The sequence below is a fragment of the Schistocerca serialis genome, chromosome 3, assembly GCF_023864345.2.
Source record: "Schistocerca serialis cubense isolate TAMUIC-IGC-003099 chromosome 3, iqSchSeri2.2, whole genome shotgun sequence".
NCBI classification, from domain to species: Eukaryota; Metazoa; Arthropoda; class Insecta; order Orthoptera; family Acrididae; genus Schistocerca; species Schistocerca serialis.
In genome coordinates this window covers 295126905-295153258 of record NC_064640.1, presented here as the reverse complement: position 1 = coordinate 295153258, position 26354 = coordinate 295126905, and the positions used below count along the sequence as shown (strand labels likewise).

The 26354-nt window shown below is 35.5% G+C and overlaps 1 protein-coding gene across 34 annotated transcripts in view; it reads right to left on the bottom strand.

Annotated features, from left to right (window-relative positions):
• The window catches only part of LOC126470085 (twitchin), a 515873-nt gene that overhangs the window by 248350 nt on the left and 241169 nt on the right, over positions 1-26354 (bottom strand). For 29 of the 34 annotated variants that reach the window (XM_050097601.1, XM_050097605.1, XM_050097602.1 and 26 more), the window contains 7 exons: positions 25225-25314; positions 7454-7579; positions 3718-3862; positions 2962-3101; positions 2718-2862; positions 2469-2610; positions 828-952 (listed from right to left, as the gene is read on the bottom strand). In XM_050097601.1, coding sequence (XP_049953558.1) covers positions 828-952; positions 2469-2610; positions 2718-2862; positions 2962-3101; positions 3718-3862; positions 7454-7579; positions 25225-25314 — 913 coding nt within the window. The remainder of the gene's footprint in view (positions 1-827; positions 953-2468; positions 2611-2717; positions 2863-2961; positions 3102-3717; positions 3863-7453; positions 7580-25224; positions 25315-26354) is intronic. The other 5 variants (XM_050097618.1, XM_050097619.1, XM_050097634.1 and 2 more) reach the window with 1 other exon arrangement.

Sequence of the window (26354 nt, the reverse complement as noted above, 5' to 3'; positions counted from 1 at the left end):
TTATCTCTGACTCCATGGATGCATCTGATCGGCTTCTTATTCCAAATGAGAACTTTTTTTGCCCCAGAGAACATCCCCCATAACTAAACACCATATGTAAAATGGGTGTGGAAAATGGCATAATATGAACTGAGCAACAGCTGTCACTAACATATGATCATAGTTTAAGAAATAAATACATAACATGTGATAACATATTATAGATATAATTGGTACAATTCTTCCATGTTAATTCTGAGTCTAGATGGATCCCAAAAAGATCTGAAGCACAGCTGTTGCCATCATCTTTAATACATAAACTAAAGAGAATATTTACAGTTTCTTCATGACTAATACATAATTCATTGATTTTGAACCACTTACTGGTTGCTCTGAAATGATGTCTACTTTTTTGCTTTAATGTTTCAAAGTCTTTCCTAGCTGTAACAAAAGTGGTATCATCCCACAATGAGTATGAATATACACAACATAATATTGGGCATGTTATTTACACATATTATTAAGAGTAAATGTGCAAACACAGGAACCAGTGGCATACCCCACGTGATATCCAAGACTTCTGGTCTAATATTGTTGAACTGCAGAATTGGTTTTCTGTCAGTTAGAAAGGATATGATCAGAGATAGCTCTGAGTCTCTAAAACCAGAGAAGTATAGTTTTTCTAGCAGAATTCTATGGCTATTGTCCACTGTGCATACAAGTTCTATGTTATGAATTTTGGGACTGACAGGCTGAGAGATTCAATTTGATTTGTTACAGCTAATGTTTTATTTCTGGTTATTTCATCTTAGACTATTCTCATGTAAATCAACAATAAAAACACTTACACTGGATAACTAGTTCAGCCTCTGTCTTGTCAGCATTACTGACACAGGAATACATTCCACAATCTGTTACTTTGGAGTCCTTAATTATAAGCTTTCTCTTCCTTCCGTCTTTCACAATATGTATTCTGAAAGAAGAGAAAAGTCATATCATTGAGCTATGAACAAAGTACAGGAAATATTACCAATACCAACTGTGTACCTGGTGTACTAAATGGAGATGGAAATGTTTTCAATAATGCATTCTAAAATTATTACATGGTGACTTTTATAACAGTCAACAGTCACTAAGTATTGCATAAAGTTTGTTTTATAGTTCTTTCCATCCTTCTTTTGGCATGATGTGATGCAACTAGCAAATATCTCTCAATGACTGAAATACAGTTTGCAACACCTTATTTCGCACTTGACAATGAATACTGACACAAGGTCAGTGAAATTCATAAACAGAATCACAAACACAAGTTCTGCTGTTAGATCAAGTTTGTTTGTTTATGTGATTGCCATGAAATGTGCTTTGGGGTATTTTATTGATCATAACATACTAAACAAACAAAATTTAATTATTTGTGAAAATTGAACAAACATGGAAGGAATCCTCTGTTTATCAATTGGCAGCAGGCACAGAAATGACAAAAGTGTGAGACAAAAGCAAGTTTTGAGAATTAGAACTTTTTAAACCTGCCCAGTGATAAGACAGGACTGGAATACAACACACAAAACCTCCACCAGGGTTACTGAAAAATTTTTACTAGCATACTCTTTATTTTCCATACATAAAGGCAGCTTCTTGTTGACTTCCCAACCTCAGTAATACAGTAATCAGACCCCATGACTCTCATCTTCATCCTCTTCCACACATTATTTGTTTTCTTTAGTACCTGTTCAGATTTTCAAGTTTCATCTCTTTTTGCAGTTCATTGTTACTCTCCTCAGTCACCGTCTCAATAAATGCCTGACTTGTTCCATTGAATCAATCCATTTGATCTCTTCTGCTGGAGTCCTGAACATCTCGTCAAATTTGTTTATGTTTGCTACTGCCAAACAAGTTGAGTATGTTATATGTTTATTCTGTTATAGTTTAATTTTGGAGCTTTGCATACAACATTTTTTACTGTTCATGTCACTGTTATTTATTAGCATTTGTAATTATAACCAGTCATAATTCGCAAGATATTACAGAAAAAAACATATATTTATTTACACAAAGTTTTTAAAAATATCTCTTCTTGTACAGCAATTACATTTGACTAAGGTCCCACTATCAAGTGCATTAAAATGATTCAGAAAAGCGTAGCCACTTTAAAATGTGCTAGAACATGATCTATGTCAAACTGAATGTTACCTTTGATAGTAAAATTGCAACTTAAATCAACTTTTTACATAGTAAGTTTGCTACCAATACTTACATGAAACACTAAAAACATACTCAAAACACAAATACAAGTACAGTAGTAAGTCAAACAGTGTTTGTATGAAACACCTCAGAAATACTACTGGAATATGAATTAATGAAGAATTTGTTATAAAATGATTTAATTTTAGTCATAGTAACATTACAAATATTCTGACATTCCTATTACTACATCTTAGCTTTACTCTAACATATTATTCACAAACTTTTTCACAAAAGTGTTGTATTACCTTTTATCTGGTTTCACTTCTTCATCACCTTTCATCCATGTAACTTCCCCTCCGGCATCATCAAGTTCACAAAGTAATGTGACAGTTTCCTTTTCTGTTATCTGTTGACTCTTCAACACTTTTACAAACTTGTAAGGATATTCTGTAATATGGAAACAAATCTCATGAACAGTTAACTAAATGGAGATTCATTATATTCAAACATTACCAAAAATTTGAAGAACGAAACTTTCTAGTCTTTTATCTTACCAATTATTTTAACTGTTGTCGTGGTTTTATCATCCTGCTTAGCAATTCGGCAAGAATATTCACCACTGTCAGTAAGTTCACAATTCTTGATTGTCAACCGGCAGATACCAGCTAAGTCCTTGCTCATTTCATATTTGTCTCCCTCCTTTGCACAAAAATTAAAATGTGAGTAAAAAAAAAATTAAACTCTTAAGTACAGTTAGTAATCTACATTAAAAGCCAAATTAATTAACTGAAGTTATACCTCAAGTTTTGTGTTTCCTTTGTACCAATGTATAATAGCCATGCTGCTGCTAACAGTACATTCCATGGATGTTTCATGTTTTGTGAAACCTTCTATTTTCTTGCTTAAAGGTTTCAAAAATGAGTATACCGGCTCAGCCTCTGTAAAATAAATATTGATCACAATGGTATTCATAAAACACTCATGATGTCTAATATGCCAAATGATTTACATACATAAATAAATCAACCACAATAGAAGAAACTAGCATGGAATGTGTTTTGGTATGTTCGGATTTGATTTGCAACTAGTGCAAGTAACTGAAATGGGTGTGCTGTTTTAATAGCATCACCTATAGTTTTACAAAAACCTTGGAGTTACAAAAAACTTATTAGGTTATTTTCAGTTTGTGCTGATATTTTAATAAGAAATGACAAACGTTTTCATGAAAACACATTATTTATGTGTAAGTTGACTGCTGGTTACAGAAGTTGACATTACTGGAGAAAGTAAATTCTTAAGTTATTTCACAATGGAATAAATGTAACATTTTTTTCTGTTTGTTTATGGAACACAGGAAAAACACACTTCATAAGAGCAATATTGGGAATGAAAACAAGTTTCTTCCAGGATGTGGGCAAAACAACATATACTGATGTTCATGAGAACGTTTGATGCTTTACATTCTTTCTTCTTAGGTGCACACCTGAGAACATATTTATTTATAAAATAGCAAACATAGCATTAACGTTTATGTTCCAGAATATCATAGCTTACCTTCAACATTTAAGAATGCAGTGCATGAAACACCTCCAATTTCTACAGTATATTTTCCAGTATCTTCAACTTTGGGCATGTTAATGATAAGTTTGTACACATCATTTTCATTAACAAATTTGTACTTTGAGCCAGGAAACAGCTCCTGCATTGAAGAGAAATACTGGTAAATTATGACATGCACAAATGAAAATTTACAGCCATGTCAAGGAAATTTTATCCATGTGAAAACTTGCCTCTATATAATTTAGATTTATTTCCATATTTAAACTTAAGCAGACATGATACATAATGAGAACTTTGTTTTAATCATAATTCACGTATTTGTTTTATTAATCACTCAATTACTTTTATTTTTGATGAATGAGTCAGTAGAGAATGAATGCTATGCTGTAGTTGGAAGTAAGTGAGCATTTAGGTGTGACATAGTGAGTAGCTGAAATGAACATACACTACATGAAACAGTATCAATATAGATGAACAATCTAAAAGATGACTATGATGTCAAAAATAGAATTATGAATCCTAAACACTGGTTGTTGTCACTAAGGGGAATATTTGGTTCTGCACAAACGTGTGGCTAGCATTATGTTTAACAACAATCAAACTCATATTTATATGTTATCAAAAGTTCTGGCAGAATGTTAGCAATTTAGGAGTAACATAAACCACTCATCTGACAGTAGAGGAGTTGATTTGTTGACAGGCACTTAAAAAAAAGAGTGAAAACTTCATTATCCTTTAGATGCATAGAGCTAGGCTACACTGTGCCAGCTGAATATCAATCCGTGTGTGTGTGTGTTTGTGTGTGTGTGTGTGTGTGTGTATGTATGTGTGTGTGTCTTCTATTTAAGTTTTCATTCTCTTTTGTGTCCCTGTCAATGACTCAATCTTCCAGTCTTCTATTACTCAGTGAGTTATTTCCCTTACTCCGAAATTATTTAAAAACTCACATTTATTGATTACCAGGACTTTGGAGGAGTTTAGAAGGGAAAAATATGTGGCATAGTAGGCACTTACAGCAATGTGGGCATTTTTCTTTTAGTAAGCAAGCTTCTTTCAATCAGATTTCCTTGCAAATCAGCACTTTCAAATCATTAGTGTCAGAAAAAGGACTATGTATTAATCACACACTGTTGACAGGGGATGACCCAAGGAAGCCATGCTGAGACCCCTTTTATACATATTATATATGTGAGGTCCTTATGATTGTTTCTAGGTATGTGTAACCATCCGGCAGTTCAAAGATTATTTTTCTCTATATTCAACAGTCCTCTCTAAAACAGTGAAAGCAATTGTCAATCATATTGTATCAAAGCTAACAATTTAGCTGAAAGAGAAAAAATAATCTAAAAATGTCATCAGTGGTCATTTTTACATGAAGAAGAGTTCTGCATTATCCTGATATTATGAAGGATGGTGGAATCAAGGTCACATCCAAAAATCCCTTTAAATTTCTGATTACTGTGGAAAGCTCATATAGCTACCGTTTCAACAAAGACAGAAACACAGATGAATGCAAAAGATTCCTGTAAAATCATTCTTGGACTACAACTAAATAGTTTGCAATAGTAGGACAATTAACTCGATTAACAGACAAGTCATTCTCCAGTATCGTTTCATTCGAACATGCCCTGTAGCCATACTCACCACTCCTGTGAGTGCTCTACATGCAGAGTCAGGCAAAATACCATTGGCTAGAAGGAAGGAAGAACTTGCAGATGAACTCATGTTGAAAGAAAATCCACAGGAAGACCATAGTTAAATAAACAGGTTATTGAAGTACCATTTAGAGATATAAAAATTCACCAATTTCATGACAGACATAAGAATGATGCTATGATTAAAATTGTTTAAATGGTGGGCCTTGCTTGGCAACAAAACACAAGAATACAAAATCTTACCACAAATCCTAATTCTATTCAGTTACTGAGATGAAAAGCTACTAGTGTTTGATAACACTGATAAATGGAACAAAAGTTCTACAAAGCTGAATATTGAAATCAACATATTACTTAATACCATACACCTAGAATAACACAGGCTTATATGGTTGGATCAAGCAAGGAGAAGAGTACGCAGTGCAACATACAGTGCCACAGAAAATTTGCAATCTCTTTATTGCCTACCTAAAGAATCAACTATCTGTTATGCAAAAGCCATTGCAATCAGGGAAGCAGTAAAACATGACAGCTCTTGGACACAAAGTAAGATAATGGTAATAACTGATTTCCTATTTATACTGGAGAGTCCTAAAAATCCCGGAAGGAGTACAAATGTACTGTCTATAATTGTAGATATTACCACAAAAGCCATACAAATATGCCAGCAGTCATAATAAAGAACTTTTAGGGGATTCCAGGACACTGCAAACTCAAGTGAAATTCTCACCAATACAGTTCCTTATATAGAAATAATAAGTTTAATCAATAATAAAAGGGAGAAACAATGAGGACTGGTAGATGCAATTGAATTAACACACAATCACACAATAAGTGCATCATTGAAAACTGTAGCCCAAACCCGCATCACTTCCATGGTTCACAATTTGAAATAGAAATCGTCAATGCATAACAATGATCATGTATGTGAAGATAAACATTAGTAAATTTTCTACCCACCTATCCCATATAGGATTGTGGTTTGCGCAATGCAGAAGGGAATGTGAACCATGCAATATTTTCGTGCATCAGGTATAAGTCAAAACAAAAATATTTTCACAGATCCCTGCTGTTATCTTAGACAACTGACTGATATTAAATGTGATGTTTAGTTATTTGAAACTATGTCATCTGACTGCATATAGACCCTATGTGACTGTTGGCTTTCCTGGCACAATAAGTCTTGAAAGTCTCTTTGGGTTAGCTGCTGGATACTAGTACATATAACGATTTATCATTGCCACTGGTGTTCTACTAAGGGTGGTGCCACTTGCCCGGTCTCGGAAGGCAGAAACTGTGATGGGCAGCACATGTGCCATGTACAGTGTGGAGGCCTATATAGACTGTCGATTCGCAACCTTGACATCAGTTCTCAGTGGGACGCAGCTGCAGAAGCAACATTCTCCTGAAGATGGCGAACAGTTGGATCACTGAAATATTGAATCTAGTTGATTTTAGTGTCTGACAGCAAACCTGAAGAGACTCTCAATACATTTAGACCCTATGTTTGCAATGTACATGTACATTCTGTGACGATTTTATTACACATGCCTCCATAGGAAAAGTTCCAAAGTCAACATGGTCACTTAACTTAACCATGAGAAGAAAGCTACTCCAGTGCAACATTAAAATATTTTACATGTTGGACTGAGCTGTCACAAATTTAAACTTTGTGGAAAAATCTTAAGGGAGAACTTGCTGATGCAATAGCAGAAGCTGTAGGGTTAAGTGGAGTTAAGCACAAATAGGAAACTTATTTTGCTGAAGCAGTTACAATCATTGCAATCATTAATATCATTGCAAAATATAATTTCCACACTAAGTGGAGGTTAACAGTACCTTCCGAAGCATTTTACAACAGCATAATGAGTTATGCAATTATCATGGGTTTGTGTCTCTGTGCCCTTGACTGCAACAACTCATCACTATAACCCACATACAACTTGTTCACTATATTTACCCTATATGTACAAGTTTGAAGAATTCACTAGTTTTGTTTTTCACTTCTTTATAAATGTTCTGCATTTAGATATCAAGTTAACTTGTAGAAATCAAAATGAAGGACATGTACTTACATCTTTCCGGAACATCCACTTTGGTTTTGCATTTGGTTTGGAAAACACAGCATCAAATACTACTTTCTTATCTTTTCCTTCCTTCGCTACCTGATCCACTAATGGCTTCAAAAAGGACTCTTGTTTCTAAAATAGAAAGGAAAAAGATGTAAATCTGTTCAGTCAAAACTATGATGGAAGAAGAGCACAGCACTGATGTGCACAGTAGTTTCTTGCATCCACCAGTTTTCATCACAGCCAAATACAAGGTTAAGCTGTAAAATCTACAAAAAAAGACAACTAAGTGTTCAACAAATGATGTCACTGAAACTGGAAAAACTTCTCTGAAACTAGAAAGACGTATGTAGAATCACATAAGGAAATAATTAACATACACTGAAGTTTAGACAAAAGAAAAAATAACATTCATGACAGAGCAGAAATATGAAGAAATACTCATACGTTTGTGGACACATGCATGCGTTCATAAAAGATGCACATTTGTGCATATCCTCTCTCTCTCTCTCTCTCTCTCTCTCTCTCTCTCTCTCTCTCTCACACACACACACACACACACACACACACCTGAAATGCTGTTCTACTCAACTGTTTGATTATTTTCTACATTCACAGAGTATTCTAAAATAAGCTGTGCCTCAGACAGTGAAAGAAAGCTTTTATAATTGATAGTAAATTTTACAACAAATACAGTTATTAGCAATTATGAAAAAATGTGTTCTCTCTTCATAATGTTGCACTGAAATCCAAAATCTCAGTGGACAAGGATTTGCACTAATATTTATGTTTGAAACTAGACTGAAAGCACAACTCTAATACTGCAAGAGCCTCCAAATTATGAAAAACATACACTAATGGCATTGAAGAGTTCTGGTAGCAAACTGAATATGCCTTAAGAACACTATGACACATTACGTACAGCAAAATGATATTTTTGCTACAACAAATCTAAAGCACATACACTCTAGGTTGGGAACAAAAAATAATGATGCACCGTGAAAGAATTATGTGAATGGGACAGATATCTGTAGACGTGATGTACATGTGCAGGCAAACAAATGATTACAATTTCAGAAAAAATTGATGATTTATTAAAGAAAAAGTGTGTCAAAAATGCTCAAAATGTTCTCAACTGGGGAGAGATCCAATGATTTAGACGGCGAATGTAGGGTTTGTTAAGCATGAAGACAAGCAGTATAAATTCTTGTCATGTATAGGCTGGCTGAAATGCAAGCCCAGGATGCCTTCTTGCCATGAAGGGTAACAAAACAGAACACAGAATTTTGTTGATGTGCCACAGTACTGTAAGGGTGCATGGACAACATCCAAAGGGGTCCTGCTTTGAAATGAAATGGCAACCCAGACTATCTGCTGTGGCTGCCCACTTCAGACATCGTAGTGCCTACTGCATCGGCATCCGACTTCACGTCCAACCAAAATGGGATGCCTGTATCATAGGACATATATTCACCATGAAAATCTATGTTGTCTGTGTTGTCAACACAAATATGTACTGGCGACCACAAAACAACACAACACAAGTCCAGGTCTCTACCAACGGCCGCTAGGGACTGCTACCCATTCATGGGGCCTGTAGAACAGCTTCACCAGAGGTTGCAGCTAGCCCAGGAACTACTTTGCTACGCCAGGCAAGTGATCACAAATAGTTGTGGTAGATACATCCACCAAACGGGCTTTATAGGTCGGTGCACCACCGGCAAAGGGCAGTTCGACACACCGCTTGGAAGTATGCAGAACTGTCACTCCGGCAGCCCACAGCCAGACACCTCTATTAGCTGGCCAATCTCTTACTGATGGACTTGGGATAATCAATGAACATCTTGACATTGTATGATTGTTTGGTTGTGATCTCTCCCCGCGAAGAGTCCAGTCTTTTCTATTATTATTTGTTATTGTACATTGGTGATGATCTACAGTTGGAATCGAGTCTGTTGTTCCTTTGGAAATTGCATTATTGTTTCATTTTGGTGAGTCCAATAAATTGTTTTTGGACTTGTGTTTTCCACATTTCTATTCTGCTAGTGCAGATACTTCATTATCACTCCTAGTTGTCAGGCTTTATGATGGGTGGCTGTCAGGTTGTCACTCCTGGTTGTTGGGCTGTATGGCAGGCAACAGGTAGGTTGGTATCCCATACCTGTCTAGGGTATTTCCAGACATTTCTTCATTGGGTCATCGGGGTTCAATTTGAAGTTGGACTCAACACTGAAGACATTTCTACTACAGTCAATGAGATTTCAGTCCAAAGACATTCCTGGAGATGCCCCAGACAGTGGTCAGATACTGAGCAGACTGTCACCCACCATGCAGCCTGACAAACAGGAATGATGGTTCATAGCAAGACCCCTTTTGTTGTCATTCACAACACCCTTATTGCACAGCAGTAAGTTGGCAATATTCTACACCCCGTTTTGTTGCCCTTCATTGTAAGTCATCCTGGGCTTACATTTCAGCAAATAATGCCTGTCACACATGGCCTGAATTTCTATTACTTGTCTTCATGCCTGCCCAACCCTACCTGGGCTAGCATGGCTGCCAGATCTCTGGCCAACTGAAAATTTTTGGAGCATTATGGGTAGGCCCCACTAACCAGCTCAGGAGTTTGACAATATAATGCAGAAACTGGACAGAATTTGGCATGATACAGCTCAGGACATCCCATCAACCCTATCAATCAGTGCCAAGCAGAATAACTGCTTGCATAAGAGCCAGAGGTGGACCAACACATTAATGACTTGCTCAATTTGTGAAGCTCTTGATCTTGAATAAATAATCAAATTTTCTGAAATTGTAATCATTTGTTTATCTGTACATGTACATCACATCTACCGATTACCACTACATTTGGATAATTCCTTCGTGGTGCATTGTCTTTCTTATCTGTGAGTGTATTAAGATCAACTATTCCTTCCTCTTGGTTATCATAAGATATCATACTAGCAGTTTTCAGTCAACAACACATCTGAAACTGCATTATTGTTATGTATGAGATGGATGGCATTCTCATGTAGTCTTCATAAATATGTCAGAACTAAGAACTAATACCCATAAACAGCATTAAGGTACATCTTCTGTGTCTCCCAACAGCAACAAAAATATGCACAGACACATCAGAAAAGACATCCTTTAGTATTTCTTAAAACCTGTGAATAACTAATGAGATCATCATTTGTTCTCCTCATATAGATCTCAGGACATGTTGGAACTGATCTGTTTCTGCCTCAGACCTTCTAATGTATGAACTATTTTAGTCATTTTGGTATAAAATAAATTACCCGCAAATTATATAACTTTCTTTTTTCAAGACAAAATTACTTTAATTTGGTACATACTTGTCAACTTATATGATATAATAATTTCATCCTTTCACTCACTAGAACACCAAATGTCTGGCCAAAGAAGCCTTCTCATCAGTTACGAAAATTTTTTGTGGTATTTAAGGCAACCCCACAGCTTGCCCTCAGAAACCTTACTATCTAGATACATGTAATGTAGCTTTTGTGATCCACACCCTCAAGCAACTATTTTTGTTGCCCAATTGCTGTTCTTCAATTGCACTGTGCTTTCTTATACTTATTCATGTGAATTTTTCTTATGTGTTCCATTTTGTATCAGTGTTCTCTCTGACTACAGATTATAGTGATGCTCCAAATGGAATATTCTTCAGATGCAAATGTTAGACAGTCATACCTTCATTTGACTTTGTGCTGATGATAATTTATATTAATCAAGAAAATGACTAAATTAGGTTGCTCGATAAATATAAGACTTTTGTTTTGCTGTAAGTCTGTTCACATTCAATTTGTGTCAACTGTATTTTTGTGAATGATCTGTTTACTTCCTCCTGTTGTTAATACCACAATAACATCAGCAACATGGATCATAAAGAGACAACTTCAGCAAGTGAAAGTATGGCCTCGTTCTTGATGAAAATAAAAACATCCACATTATGTGATTTTTTTTACATATTGCATTATGTTAAGAGACCAAAATGGAATAAGCTTTCCAGTATCCAACACAATAATATTCTTGCCTAGTTATTCTTTATGTTATTTTCCTATATTTTAAATATTTGTAAGATTCCCCAACCTTTGACTATAGATACACCCCCCTATAAAGTAGAGAGGGATCATACACTTTATTCTACACTGAGAATTCCAGCTCTCCTACAACATATTATGAGTGAATTTATTTTACTTCTGATACACTACTGCACATCATAACAAAAAAGATGTGAAAATACAAGGCAGTAAGAAGAAAAACTACTCATTTAAGAGCAGTATATGAAAAGAGATCTTTAGATGATACCTATTAGAGAATAGATATATTAAGTCTTCGATGTATATTGCTGTATTGACTATTTCATCCTTCTCCACTATTAGAAGAGATAACACATTAGCTTACACAGTATAAGTGAACAACACAGCTACACCTGCTGACAAGATATTGATCATACATGAATACAGTTATTCTTTCTAAATACATTATTTCTCTGTCTGTTGTATGGAGCATTCAAAACACTTAGCTACAATTCAGCTGAGAAGAGAGTTCATTAGCTGTCAGAATTGGAAAAATTAATTAATAGAAAGCTCTAACAAACAGACAAAGAGGAGATCAGAGAAAGACAGAAGGAAAAAACTTCAGACCTCATTTATATGTTATGTTAGATCTGTTTCACTGTGGGCAGCACGAAACATGACACTTTCTTTAAAGAACTTCATTATAGTTCATAAATGAGACACAGATCTAGATTACACATTCATTACACACAAACACTAGCAACTGCACTCGTATTATGGAGCGTATATAATTCTAAGACATAAAATGTACAAGCAATAGAGACAACACATATAAAAAAGAAATAGGGACAATACATGAAGGCAAGAAGTAGTTGTTATATGACCACAGGAAAGCTAGAAACATAAATATAAAAAAGAAAGTTTACAGCAGCAGTTGCTGCACAAGAATCAAGAGAAAGTCAAACTGAAGATCAGCAGTTTCAAGAAGAACAGAAATCGACAGAACAGAAATTTCAGCACATATTAGTCCAACCTCCTTCTTCTGAAAATGGTGAAGCACTGGCCAATCAGGGATCAACTCAGCTAGGGAGCGGCGGCGCGATGGCTGTTTGACTACCCTCTCATTATTCTAAAACACAAAGTTCTCTTGTGAATAATTCACACATCTAACAGATGTTTCTCATGCAAAGACGTGAGGACAGATTCCAAAGTGCCTTTATTAAAATGTCATATGGAGAAAGTTTTCACTTTTTTTTGTTATGAAACATGCAATTGTTCCAAAATTATACTGTTAGTTTGATTAGTGTTTTGTGGTAATCAGAGACTGAAACATCTATATTCAAAATAAAATTTGTGTAAAAAAATCTCCTACAAATAGGAAGTATTCAGATTATAAATAATTAGTTGAAGACAGAATAAAAATGACAAGATCAGCATATGAGTTTCAAACTGAGCAGATCAGAAAATTCCAGATGATATACAAGAAGATGAATATAGAAAATTAATTCCAGGCTTTAAAATTGTGTATTTTTATACTCATTAATAGTGTGACCTTGTATCAAGATAGGGATGGAAAACAAACACTTTAATAATGTGAATTTCTGTTTATTGTTGAGTGTTATTATACTTGCAACATTAGTTCCAATTACAAATTTGGAAACTACAATGATATAGCCAATGTGCTTCCAATTCTACAATACATTTTGTGTAACAGATCTAGTTTCAAAAACTGGAATGAGTTATGCCAACCACTCAAAACAACGTTGGGAAACTGAGCAGCTTGTAAGAACATGAAAAGAAAGTTCTGCATTGTAGCCCAGATTTTAAACCTATGTTCTTCCCTCTCTTCTAGCACACTGATGATATGACAGTGATGATTGATTGGTTTTGATACAGTTAGTGCAATTAATGTGGCACTACATTCAACAAGCTTTATTTGTGCCACGGTAACAGGATTGTTGTGTGTGTGTGTGTGTGTGTGTGTGTGTGTGTGTGTGTGTGTCTGCACACTGTAGTAGGACACAAGTTCAAAAGCTGAGCTATAATCTTTAATTTCTTTAAAGTCCTCTTGGCTACTCAGCTTCACTGCTATTTGAGGACTCATGGACCTTACTCATTCCACTGTTCATATTCAAGCCACAATTTTTTATTATCATTTATTTTGTGGCAATTGTCCTCTTTATTAGCTAAAATGTGCAAAAATTTGTGCTGGGTATCAAAATCCCAACTTAAATTCCATTGTTCATTAAAATGAACTTAACTGCCAAATAAAGCATGACAAACTCCTTTTCACTGATGAATTTTAAGAGCAGAAGGCAAATATGACTGCAAGTATATATGAAAACAATAAAATGTTGTTCTTTTTTTGCAAGTAGAAAGCTTCAATTCAGCCATGCATTTATAATTTGTTAATGCTTTCTACTTGTATTGGTACCAGGAACAATACATATGATGTATGTGCTGTTATTGTTTAATTCATGTCTTGTGGTACATTCCACAACCAAAAATGTGAAAGAATGTAATTATTTATCTCTATAGACCTGATATCTGAGTGTAATACCCAACATATCACATAAGGAATTAGAGCCATGTCATTATTTAACACTTTGTAAACAAGCAACCACAGAGATTTCTCCCACTGTTGCTAACTTGACACCACATTATGAATTTTCCATCATAAAATAGTCTCTATTCTATTAATACTTGACACCATATTATGAATTTTCTTTCATAATGTTATTTCTGTCATGGAATATTCAGGGTTGATTCTATTTATTAGGTGGTTTAATTATTAACCAATTTTCAGGAAATGAAATTCAAGTGATGAGCAAGATAATGCAGAGCTTGAGTTGTGTTGCTACATTATTGATATATATGCCAGGATGTTACATTAATCTACATTAGGTAGAAAAATAGATAAACAGCATTATGGTTCCACTACATTCTTTCAAACTTTTTTAAGGTACAAGTAAAATATAAACATTCTCATCTTACAGTCCATGAGTCAAAAAAGTGAACTGAACAGGGCCATGGATCTCTCTCGAACTCAACTATGAGAGTGAAGATAATGCTGTCAATCCTGTGATGGATGTGAACACAGTGCTTTCAAAGAGTAACTACTTTCCTGGCATTCACTGTGTAACACATTGAATTTACCTCAAAATTAAATTATGATTAATTACGTATGACAAATCTGCATCCTGAACTCAAAATTAAGTGAATACCCTATCACAAGAGTGCATGTTTTCTCTTTCTACGTCTCAAGATACGAAAGAGGTAACAGTAAAACCTGAAAAAGCCACTCTCATGATACAATGATCCACAAAATTGTTACTGACAATGTACTGCAATACATTTGTCAAAATTACTTTGTTCATTAATTGCAGATAAATACATGACCTGACAAAAAAAACTGAAGCAGCCAGAAGGGAAGGAAGAAAAGAAATGAAACTTTACAGGTTGAGAGGGTATGTGACGTTATTTCAGTGACTGCAAAATCCATCAAATTTATAAAGAACTTGACAATATGAGCCCACTTATCAGTATTCAGTTTCATCCCCTCTGGCTTCAATGGATGGACTAATTGTGTTTAGAAGGATACCATAAAGCTGTTGTATCATCTCCTGAGGCAAGTGGGCCCACAGATGTTTTAACTGATCCTTGGTATCATGGATACTGCCACTGGGATGGAGTTGACAAACAAGCTCTATTGGAGAGAGACCTGGAGATCTTGCTGGCCACAGGAGGAGCTCAACATTATGCAGCCAATTCATAAAGCATGTGCCACATTTGAATGAGCATTGTTCTGTTAAAAAATGGCACCACAATACTGTCGAGTGAGAGGTAACATGAGGATGCAGGATGTCCGTGACATATCATTGTGCCATCTGAGTTCCCTCAATCATTTGCAGCTGTGACTTGAAGTCATACCTGATGGCTTCCCACATAATGTTGACAGGAGTAACATCACTGTGCCTCTCCAAAATACTGGAAGAATGGAATCTCTCCACAGTTTACCACTGTACTGGCTGACAATGTTCAACTGAGGAAGTGCAGAACCATGATTCACCACTAACGTAATGCAATGCCATTCAACAGTAGTCCTGGTGACAGCACCACTCCAAAAGCAGCCATTTGTCTTGTGGTGTTAGCAGCACCAAACACTTAGGACCATAACTGCTTAGTATGGCTGCTACTATTCTTCAACTAAAGGTGCAGAATCATGAAGAATGTTGCAGGGATTCTGTTACTTCTTCTTGTATGGTAACTACAGATGTGAAGTGGTAACACTGTGCTTGGTGAACAATACGGCACTCCTTCCCTGTGGTGGTCAGACATGGTTGACTGGAACCTTAACAATGAGTATGCCTGCCCTCACATTTTCATGCAGTTCAATAGTGGGCCACTTCCACATATGAATGCCCCACAAATTTGCATACTGGACAATTTGACCAGCTGGCCAAATGAAGACTTACAATGAAGTCCCTTTAATACACTTTCAGGTGTTGGTAATGCTGTCTCACATGAATACATGACATATCCATGTCATTTCAACATCTGATTCTCTTTATGCTCAATACATACCCTACCAGGCTTGGCAATAAAACTAAACATGTTAACCATAATGCACTCTTGTTGCCATTCTGCCCATCACAGAGAACTGGAACTCTTAAATCATTTACATAACTGGCGATTGTGTGTGTGCCTATGTAGTTACTTTGACATCAGACTATATTTTTTGGGTGCTTTACTCTTTTTGGCAGGCAATGTATTTTATGAAGATGAGATGGAAATTTTAGTGCAAAAAATTAATAGGCATGTTGTCAGTATATGGAGTATCACTGCAGTACAGTAAAGAAAGAATTAGTGACTCTGGATATGCATTATGCAGCCACAAAACTTTTGTTTTCTGCCAGCTGCCTACTACATGTACTACTCAGTGTAATAAATCTCGTACATGTATCTATACATTTTGCAGAATCCTTACTGACCATAAACCCCTGAATAGTTTGCTTAAGTAACAGTCATGTATATATACCTCATTATACCTGAAGTTCTTTTTTTGTGATCATGCCATGTATACCTATCTAATTTATCAGTTACCATTGCACACAGCATCTGTAAAATTAACACAGCTTTTGTGACAATTTTTGTACAATATCTCAGTATTTCTTCATATGAAAAATCTGTACTACAATTCTGCTGAACAAGCCTCATCCCGTGCTGGAGGTAATACTTCCTAAATCTAAATGGGTATTTCACTTCTCCAATGGTGGCAGTGACATGATGTGTGTTACACAGCAGCAAGAGAAATGTGAAGAACAACTAAAACCCATATTATTAGTGTTACATGATGCAAACAGGACGTTTTATACCAACAGTAAAGATACTATACAGCTGGTTTAAAGGCACCTTGACAGCTTTGGATATTTTTTAAAACTAATTCAATAGATCCACAATATTCTGTATCATAGTGACCTTTTGGAGAAGTTTCCAACTGCAAAAAGCTTTAAACAAGGTTGTGTGCATGTACCTATACTTTTTGATCTGTACATGAAAAGCATAATCCACGAAACAACATCCACATACCAGGTAAGGCTGGTGAAGTTTCATGTTCTGGCCCCTGAAGGGACTATCAGGCCTCACTATCAGCTGTGTCTTCTTCTGCCAATGGTGTCACTGGATGCAGTAAGGAGGGGCATGAGGTCAGCACACTGCTCTCCTGGTCACTGTTGGCTTTATTGACATTGTAATCACTACTAATCAGCTAAATAGCTTCTCAGTCAGCCTCACGAGGCTGACTGCACCCTGTACCATTCCTCTCATCATGGAAAAATCTCTGTCAGTATCAGAAACTGAGCTCAGGTTTTCTGTGTGGCAGTCAGCTACTCTGACCACTCAGTTACAGAGGTGGACACCCACATACAAGAGCAATTTCTAAATTAGGTATCAGTTTGATTTTTTTTTCATGTCATACTTAGCTCAAAAAGACTGAGCAAATTCTCCTAGGTAACATATGCAAATGCAGATGACAATGTTTCTGAATCTCACAGCCTGAAGAGCTGCAACCATTTGTTAGCTTCTTCAGAGTTCACATACAAAATCTGGCATGACTATAAATACTATAAAAAAGTTTGCACAACTTGCTCCTGGAGCCACAGTCCTAGACTATGGTATTATTGTCTCTGATACATATTTTTGACAGTTTGCAGGTAAATATGTGGTGTGACCTTCTTCATGACCATATGGTGGTATTGTTTTTCTTTGCAAAGGCTTCAGTAATCTTGACTGTTTATCTGGACATATTCAAATAGTTTGAATTTCCACAGGTCGAAGTACTGCAATGTGATTTCATACTGCAGCAAGAAAGTACCATTCCTCACTAGGCCTTGGCCATTAGGAAGACTTGGATGACATAATTTCAGGTCATTGGGCTGGCGGAGAGGGACCCAATCCCTGGTCCCCAAAGTCACCAGCAGTAACCCTGTTAGAATGTTGGTGAAGGATGCTGTCTACTGGGCCCTGTGCAGGACCTGCAGGAGCTGTGAGCTCACAGTAGTGCAGCAACTGCACATGTCAAAGAGGACATGCTAGGCCAAACATGAGAGGAACTGGAATATCACTTACATAGCCTGCATGTTACAGATGGAGTACATAATCAACTCTGTGAAACAGCTGATAAAACTCTATGTGTGTGTGAACATTATGCCATGAGCCATAACTTTCTACCTATCCCCATTTCTGGAATCAAAACTGCAAAGATCATTTTGGAACACCCAGTAGAATTCATTGGATCTTTCTCAACAAAGTTCCACAAACAGCCACCAAAATGGTGGTGCGCTAGACAGCATTTATTTTATTCCTGCTTATGCGACATGGTCACTTTACTAAACACTTAAAAAATTACGCTGTGGGCAAATACCTCCACAATTTAACACTCTTTTTCTTTACTGGTATAACATTAATTAGTTATTCCCTTCCTTTTTTATCATCTTATCTTTTGTTCTGCCTACAGTTTGTGTTTTCTTTCAAGTTTAAATCTTTCAGACATTTTAAATCACCACAGATTTACTGCACATTATATGTGTTCCTGACTTATAGTTGAATTGAAGTGTTGGTTTGTAACATAAACTTTGATAGTGATTACAGTTTGTAACATATCTGACTGTGGTGTCACAATACACCTGAAGATGGTCTGTTTATAATCAAACCTCACTGTGTCGTAAATTGATTAATACAGTTGTGCACATCCATGATTTTTCAACAATTTTTACAAGCTGTAAATCATTGCTTCCTCAAAATAACTAAACTTGGAAATTAAGAAATGGATTTACACCATAAAATCCAACTACCTGGCCACTGCTGACAAACAATGAACACTACTCCAACAAGGCAACTTTCCCGAGTGTCAATAAACAATCTTGATGCAACTTGGTGGGCAGGTAGAAGGGGCAAAATAGTGCAATACATTTTCTTTTGGTGCTTAATTTCACTTTTAAGGTGTAAAACATGCCCTGGAAGGTAATTTGACATTATTGGTTTAGAGGGAACATTTCAAAATGATAGTATATAAAAAATGTGTTTTCCATATATGAGATGACATGTAATTAACATTCTTGAAAACTGTATAATCAACATATTTAATCATTTGAAATTTTGCAAAACACCCCACCACCATTAATTACTTTTGAAAAATGAAAACTTCTGTTACAATTAAATTAAACAAGCTTTCAAGGCACATATCTCCTGCGTAATACAGGTTGTTTCTGAAACAGCATTTTTGGAGAATAAGCTGTACACATTGCACTGTTGGAGAGTTTTCAACATACCTAATTTAAGTAGCTAAACATTCATTACTGTTCTAATTATTTATTTCACTTATTTGTTTTATGTTTTAAATTGTTATTTTATTTTTTACATTCTTTTTTTAAAACCATGTCACATTTGCGTATTATGTCATTTGAAAATAATAAGTAACTAATTACTGAGATAGAAAATAATTGCAGTAATGATAATCGGTAAGTAACTGCTTAAAACATAGTGTTTTTTTTCACCATGTGCATAAAATGAATGAAATTTCTTCATGTAAAATACTTGACAAAGAAGCCAATATAAAACAAAATTCAGCAGGATTTCAAACTGTCACAGATGGTCCTCTGAATATCCTAATTTGTATCAGGCATGTTTCAGTACATTGTTAAGCTTTGGAAAGGAAAACTGATTATGTACTAGTGATTGCAGCTTGATTGTATTGTTTCTCGAGTGGAGATTGACATCATAATCATTCAACAGAACTAGATCTGAAAATTTTCTCACAGAGTTCTTCCAACATCAAAAGCTATATACATTCCACAGCTGTATCTGTGTCATGCCCTTTGGGATCATGAGAAGTCTCTTGTCCTCGGGTAAAATGTTAGAAACAGTTTTGTGCACACCTACCACCCACCTTTTCATAGTTGTAAAGGAAACTAATGGTGAGTTTGGACCACTATTTTTGAAATCCAGAATGTCCTTGTGACATTATCAAAATCTGGTAGATAAACATCTGACCAGGTTAAAAGATATTTTAAAGATGTTTCTTTCCCAGCAAGGGAGAAATATCTGTATTATAGTTACATTCTTGTACTGGTTGATGTGAAAGAACTGTTTAAAGCATAAAGCATCATACCTCAGGATAAGGAACTTATTCATCTGATGATCTCAAAGGGCTCAATGGCACAGGTACAGCTGTGGGATGTATATGGCTCTCGATGTTGGGAGAACTTTGTGAGAAAATTTTCAGATCCAGTTCTCTTGAATGATTATGATGTCAATGTCCACTTGAGAAACAACGCAATCAAGCTGCAATCACTAGTACATAATCACTTCTCTTTGATAATGCTTACGAATGTACTGAAAGACATCTGACACAAAGCAGGATATTTAAAGGATCACCCATGATAATTTGAAATCCTGCTGAATTTTGTTTTATATTGTGTTCTCTGTTGTGTATATTATGTGAAGAAATTTTGTTCATTTTATATGCACGGTGTAACAAAACACAGTGTTTTCAGCATTTCCTTCCAGATTATCATTACTGTAATTATTTTCTATCATAATAATGAGTTGCTGTAATTTTCAGGTAACAAAATACACATATGTGAAATGGTTAACTAAAAAAAATATAAAAAATGTAAAATAATCATTTACAACATAAAACAAACATAAGTAAAATTAATAATTACAGTAGTAATGAATGTTTAGCTATTTTAATTAGGTATGTTGAAAATACTTCAACAGCACAATGTTTATAGCTTACTTTCCAATAATGGTATTTTACAAACCAGCTTTATTACACAGGGATGTATGTGGCTTAAAAGCTTCTTTAATTTATGTTGTAACAAAAGTATTCATTTTTCAAAATTAATTAATGATGTTGGGGTACTTTGCAAAATTGTGAAGTATTACAAAAGTTGTTTATACAGGTTTCAAGAACATTAATTAAATATCTACTTTGATGTGAAAAACATTTTTTACATCATCATTTCGAAGATATTCCCTCTAAACTAACAAAGTCAAATTATCTTTAGAGGTGTTTTTTACTCCTCAAAAGTGAAATTGGGCACAAAGAAAAAAATACAAATTGCACTATTTTGCCCCCTCTACGATGTGCCAAATCATCATGATCATTTATTGAGACATGGGAATGTTAGCTGGCAAGTGAATGCCACACAAGGCAGTCACAGAATTCCTATTAGATTATACACTGAATAATTATACAATTAGCTTCTTTCCTAGCTCATATTTATCCAGAATCACTTGTGCACCAAACAGTCCCATGTAATTTGAAAATAAAGCAGATTACTGTTGTTAATTTAAATGGTAAATGGTAGGGTACACAGACTTGCAGACCAATATCCCTGTTGCAGAATCATAGAGTATACTCTGATTTCAAACATCATGATAATCTTGGAGTAAAAGTAGCTGCTGTGAAGGAAGCATCATAGGATCACAAAAATCACTCTTATAAAAAACAGCTCATTTTTTCACATAATATCTTGAATATAGTAGCCACTCTGATTGTTCAGTGACGTGAAATATGATGAACATGATAAACTAGTAAAAAGGAATGTGAATGACATACATGAGCTTTGTTGCAAGGCTTCTAAGAAAATGTGGTCCACATGTAAAACAGACAGCATACAACATGCTATTCAGACCAATTCCAAAGTATTTCTGGAGAAATTGGTGTCCTTATCAACTAAGCGTGACACAAGCCATCAAATCAGTTTAGAGGCATTAAGTCGGGATCTTAACAGGTCACTATGGTCAATATGAAAGTATAGCATACATATTCCGGGTGCTTACATGGGGATATTTGGACAAAAGATATTGGTATACTCATGAAACCCTGTTTGGATAATTTAGAGAACTGGTATTCACGGAAAATTGTGGAATAATTCTACTGTCACCATTATATATCTCATGCAGCGATCATGGGCATAAGATACAAGAAATTATAATATATGTTGAGATATAAAGACAATCACTCCATAAATGAAAGGAATGGGACAGAAATATTGATACAAAGTAAAATGCACCATATACTGAATAGTTACCAATTATGTTTGTAGCCAGCCATAGTTTCAACATGAATCACTTCATTTAAGAATGTGCACTGATCTGAATCAAATATGAATAAATAATAATTCTGTGTTTACATTGTCAGCAGTCATGAGGAAGTAGGGTGTATATCTATAATAAAAAGGGAAAAATAAGCACAATAGTGCATGATGGCTTGATTCTATTATTATATAAACAATTCCATCAAATTCATTTGCTATGAGCCCCTGGTACTTAAATACATAATCCTGCATGTCTTTCATAACTATACATGATTATTAATGACAGAAAAAAATGTCTGACACATTTGCTTTTTTCCTTCTGACAAACAATGGCAATCATTGTCTTAATTTCGCACCATACATTTTTTGACAAATACACAAAGTACTATTCTAATACATGACTCTTTTCCTTTGAGGTATATGGAGAATGAAATTCTATGACAAGGCCATTACCCAATAGCTCTTTCAAAAAGCAATGACATACCACAAGACATGTCACTAAACTTACAACAGACATCCACTTGCTCAACAATAAAAGCATCAATTAAAAGATACCATGATTCTGCTGAGACTGCCTGTTATTTGAATCAAAGTTTTACTTTTCACTACTGGCTAGTTTCAATCACATGGTCACTGTCAAGTGTCATGTGCCTATGAGCATATATAAGCTAGTAGAACATCATTCATAAAGCCACAAATAAAAAAGAAAATGCAGGGGCATGTCCAAATGCATCATGAAACCTGTAAATAATCCATCACAGATTAGTATGTCCATACTTGTCTTCATAATGATCTGCACATACAGTGTGTTAACTGTAAGACGGCAGAGTTGTGAGGGGGGGTGCGGGGAGAGGAGGAAGCAAGCATTGGCTGGCGAGGGGAGAGGAGCTGTTGGGGGGGACAAGGCACGCCTACCAGTTGCAGTGCTGGCACTACAAATTGCGCGTCATGCTTACACGAAAGCAGACAAAAGGCTTGGAAGTAAAACTCGCTTTAAATGTTGTTCATAAACGGAACTGAAATCGTCATGTACATTAAAATCTGTATATATAAAAATGAATGTATGTATGTTTGTCTACTATGCGCTCACAAACCATTCATCCGATTGCAATGAAACTTTGGTGAGTTGTTCGAACGCCCGAAAACAGTAATGGGCACTGTTTCTACAGTTAGGTCATCGTTTTATGCGTAGCACAATTGATTAGGTAAAGGCTTGTCACGCGTTCGATTCCCACTACTCGCAATTTGTTTTTCATTTTATTTCATTCCCCGCAATGTTAAACTATTAATTATAAAATTTAAATATCCTTAAACAGGTCATATAGTATAATGTAACTGTCAATCTCTATATATAAAAATGAATGTATGTATGTCTGCCCTCTGTTCGTTCCCAAACCATTCATCCGATTGCGATGAAATTTTGGTGATTCCTTCAAAGTGATCGCAAACAAAATATCTGAAATGGAAACTCACCTTTTCTTGCCGGGCGTTTGTGGTGATACGCCAGGATGATTCTTGGAAAACTGTTTGGATCTTCCAGTGCTACGCATGCTTTGTCCTGTGTATGTAGCAGCTCTCACTGAAGATTTGTAAATGGGGTGAAGCAATTTTTTCTGCTCCCTTTCCCTTTCGCAGCATTCAATCACACGCAATATAATTTTGCAAGCATCGCTACATAATACTGGTTTCCTTCTAACTGTAGGCCTACTGGTAGGGGTTGTTGGCGACTCCCGAGATGGGCCAGCAACTGCCTCTTCACTCATTTTGATAATGTTTAGCACAACTGCACAATAAAAACACGCAGAACAGTACAGTGCAAAACAATAACAAAGCAGACGACAATGGCTACCTTGTACAACACAGTCAGCTACGTAATGTTGGCAGCAGTCTAAACTGCATGCCTACCGAAGCCTCCCGACGTTTACCGACTTCTGTCGATTCAGGACTAGGGAGAGGTCTGCCATCTAAAAGTTTACACACTGTACCTCTGTAGTCAAGATACCTAACACTTGTCTGTATAATGGCACTTGAGTCGGAGGAAGCCAGTTTGAATCTTGGTGGTGAAAGAAATTTTTATCACCGGTAATTGTCTGCTGATGGTGATCAATCCATCTGATGGGAACATACGCTTGGTGCTATTTGAGAGGAGTGGGCTATGCACAAGCACTGGGTTTTACCCTCTCCCATTTCTCATCATCATGCACCACAAACAGGACACCATACTATAGGCACATTTATTACAATCACTTGCACTCAACAGATACATTGAAAATCTAACTCCCACACACCTTTAGAAAATGGGCTATTGTATATGGAGGAAGAAAACTGTCACCAATTAAGCAGCTCAATCTACACCTTGGGGTGTCCCAGAATATGCCATAAAATTCTTTTTTTCTTTTTACTGGTCAGTGATTTGTTAAATACTGGGTACCAGTAAACAATGCACTTGGACATGTCTTGGCATTTGTTTTATTTATGACTGCATGGAGACTCATCTATTAGCATATATATAACACTTGATAATGAGCATGGGGTGAAAATGGGCCAAAAGTGGTGAATGAAACATTTATAATAGCAGACAACCTCCATGGCACAATGATGTATTTAACTGATGATTGATGGCAGTGGACTGAAGCGTGAGGAAAACAATAACAACACTATTGACAGCACTGGATAATCAAAAATTTTTCTCAAAGCTACATGAAGACTTAATGAGGAATGATACACAAGAAATGAATCTCCATAAAATGTAATATATCCTCTATTACTGAATGAAGTTATTTAGTTTAGTATTTTTCTATCTCATGCCAAGAGAGAAAATACTTAACATCTAAAAAGCTAAGAACAAATAAAGAAAATCTGTTAAATAAGCAGAAAAGTAAAGAAAAGCGAAGAAAAACTGAAGTTGCTGGAGGTTAGAAAAGCAGTTTGCTCTTGCTGTTTCCAAATGGTGCACTGTAACTTATAAAACTCATTTAGACATGTATGTATCAGGATAGGGAACTGGGGCAATGGCCTACAGTTTTACATTATACAGTTAAAAGTAATATTTTAGAAAATAAATTTAGAACATTTTTAGGCCATAAGAATTAAATGTAAAGTACATACAAAGGAGAAGTGCTATGCGAACCTTGAGTAATTCTTTGTCCACCAATTGTAGTTTAGGCCAATCTGTTATTAGATCTTGAAGAGATGGCCGTCTTCTTATGTCAAATACATCCTGAGGGCATTTGGTGCAAATACAAATGACGTTTAATTCATTGCTCTTTAAAATAAGTGATTTAATTTACTCACCACCCAAGCAGAGTGTGAATTTACAAATGCAATGCTATTTTTTTTCACTTCACTTGAAATTTGGGGTCTGTTGTTGAAAGTATTGAGGAGGTTTATATGAATATGATCTACTGCAGATAAAAAGATCCAAGAATTAAAAAATACTGTTAACTCAATGCACAACAGTGCATGATAACTGAGTGCAAGAATTTGAAGTGGTTTTAATAAACAGTCAAATGTCATATATCATGTGAATATTTTACTACAACACACACAACTTTATTGTATAAATATCAAACAATAAATAAAGTGAACCTGTATCAGATCATATTGGAGGTCCACAGAAGCCGTTCATCACATCTAAGAACTATATTACGATGAAAAGTGTTTTAGCAACCAATCACAATTTACATGGGATCAACACTTAAACATTGCTAGTGTTGATAAACTGAGTACTTTTTGTAAAACACATTTATAAGCAAAAGTAATTCACACTCTGTAGGTTTAATTTATTGTTTTCTGCTTGTTTTCTTTTAAATATGTGTTTTATAGTGCAGTCTTCTCATAATGAAACACTACGAATGGATACCTACACACCAAATTGTGTTTAATAGAAATCAAAAGCTAAAAGCTGAGGAAAATGAGAAAAGTACATAAAAAAGAAAATGTCTGTCAGCTTCAATATTTGTGTTACTACCATATACAGCATTACGTAATTTTTATGCCAGAAATGCCATTTTCATCATTATGTGAGCCGATTACATCCACATTGAGTTTTGTAATTTTAATGTTTAGTTGGGTGAAAATTATCATTCTGAGTTTGCACCCAAAATTCTGTTGATATTCTGATATCATCAAATATTATAGAGATACTATCAGTCTCTTTATTTTGCTCTATTGCACTATTAGTTTGTGGTTCTCATTATGAACAGACTGCAAGCATGCAAATTTATATAGACATTAAAGAAAGCTGTTATTAAAAACTGG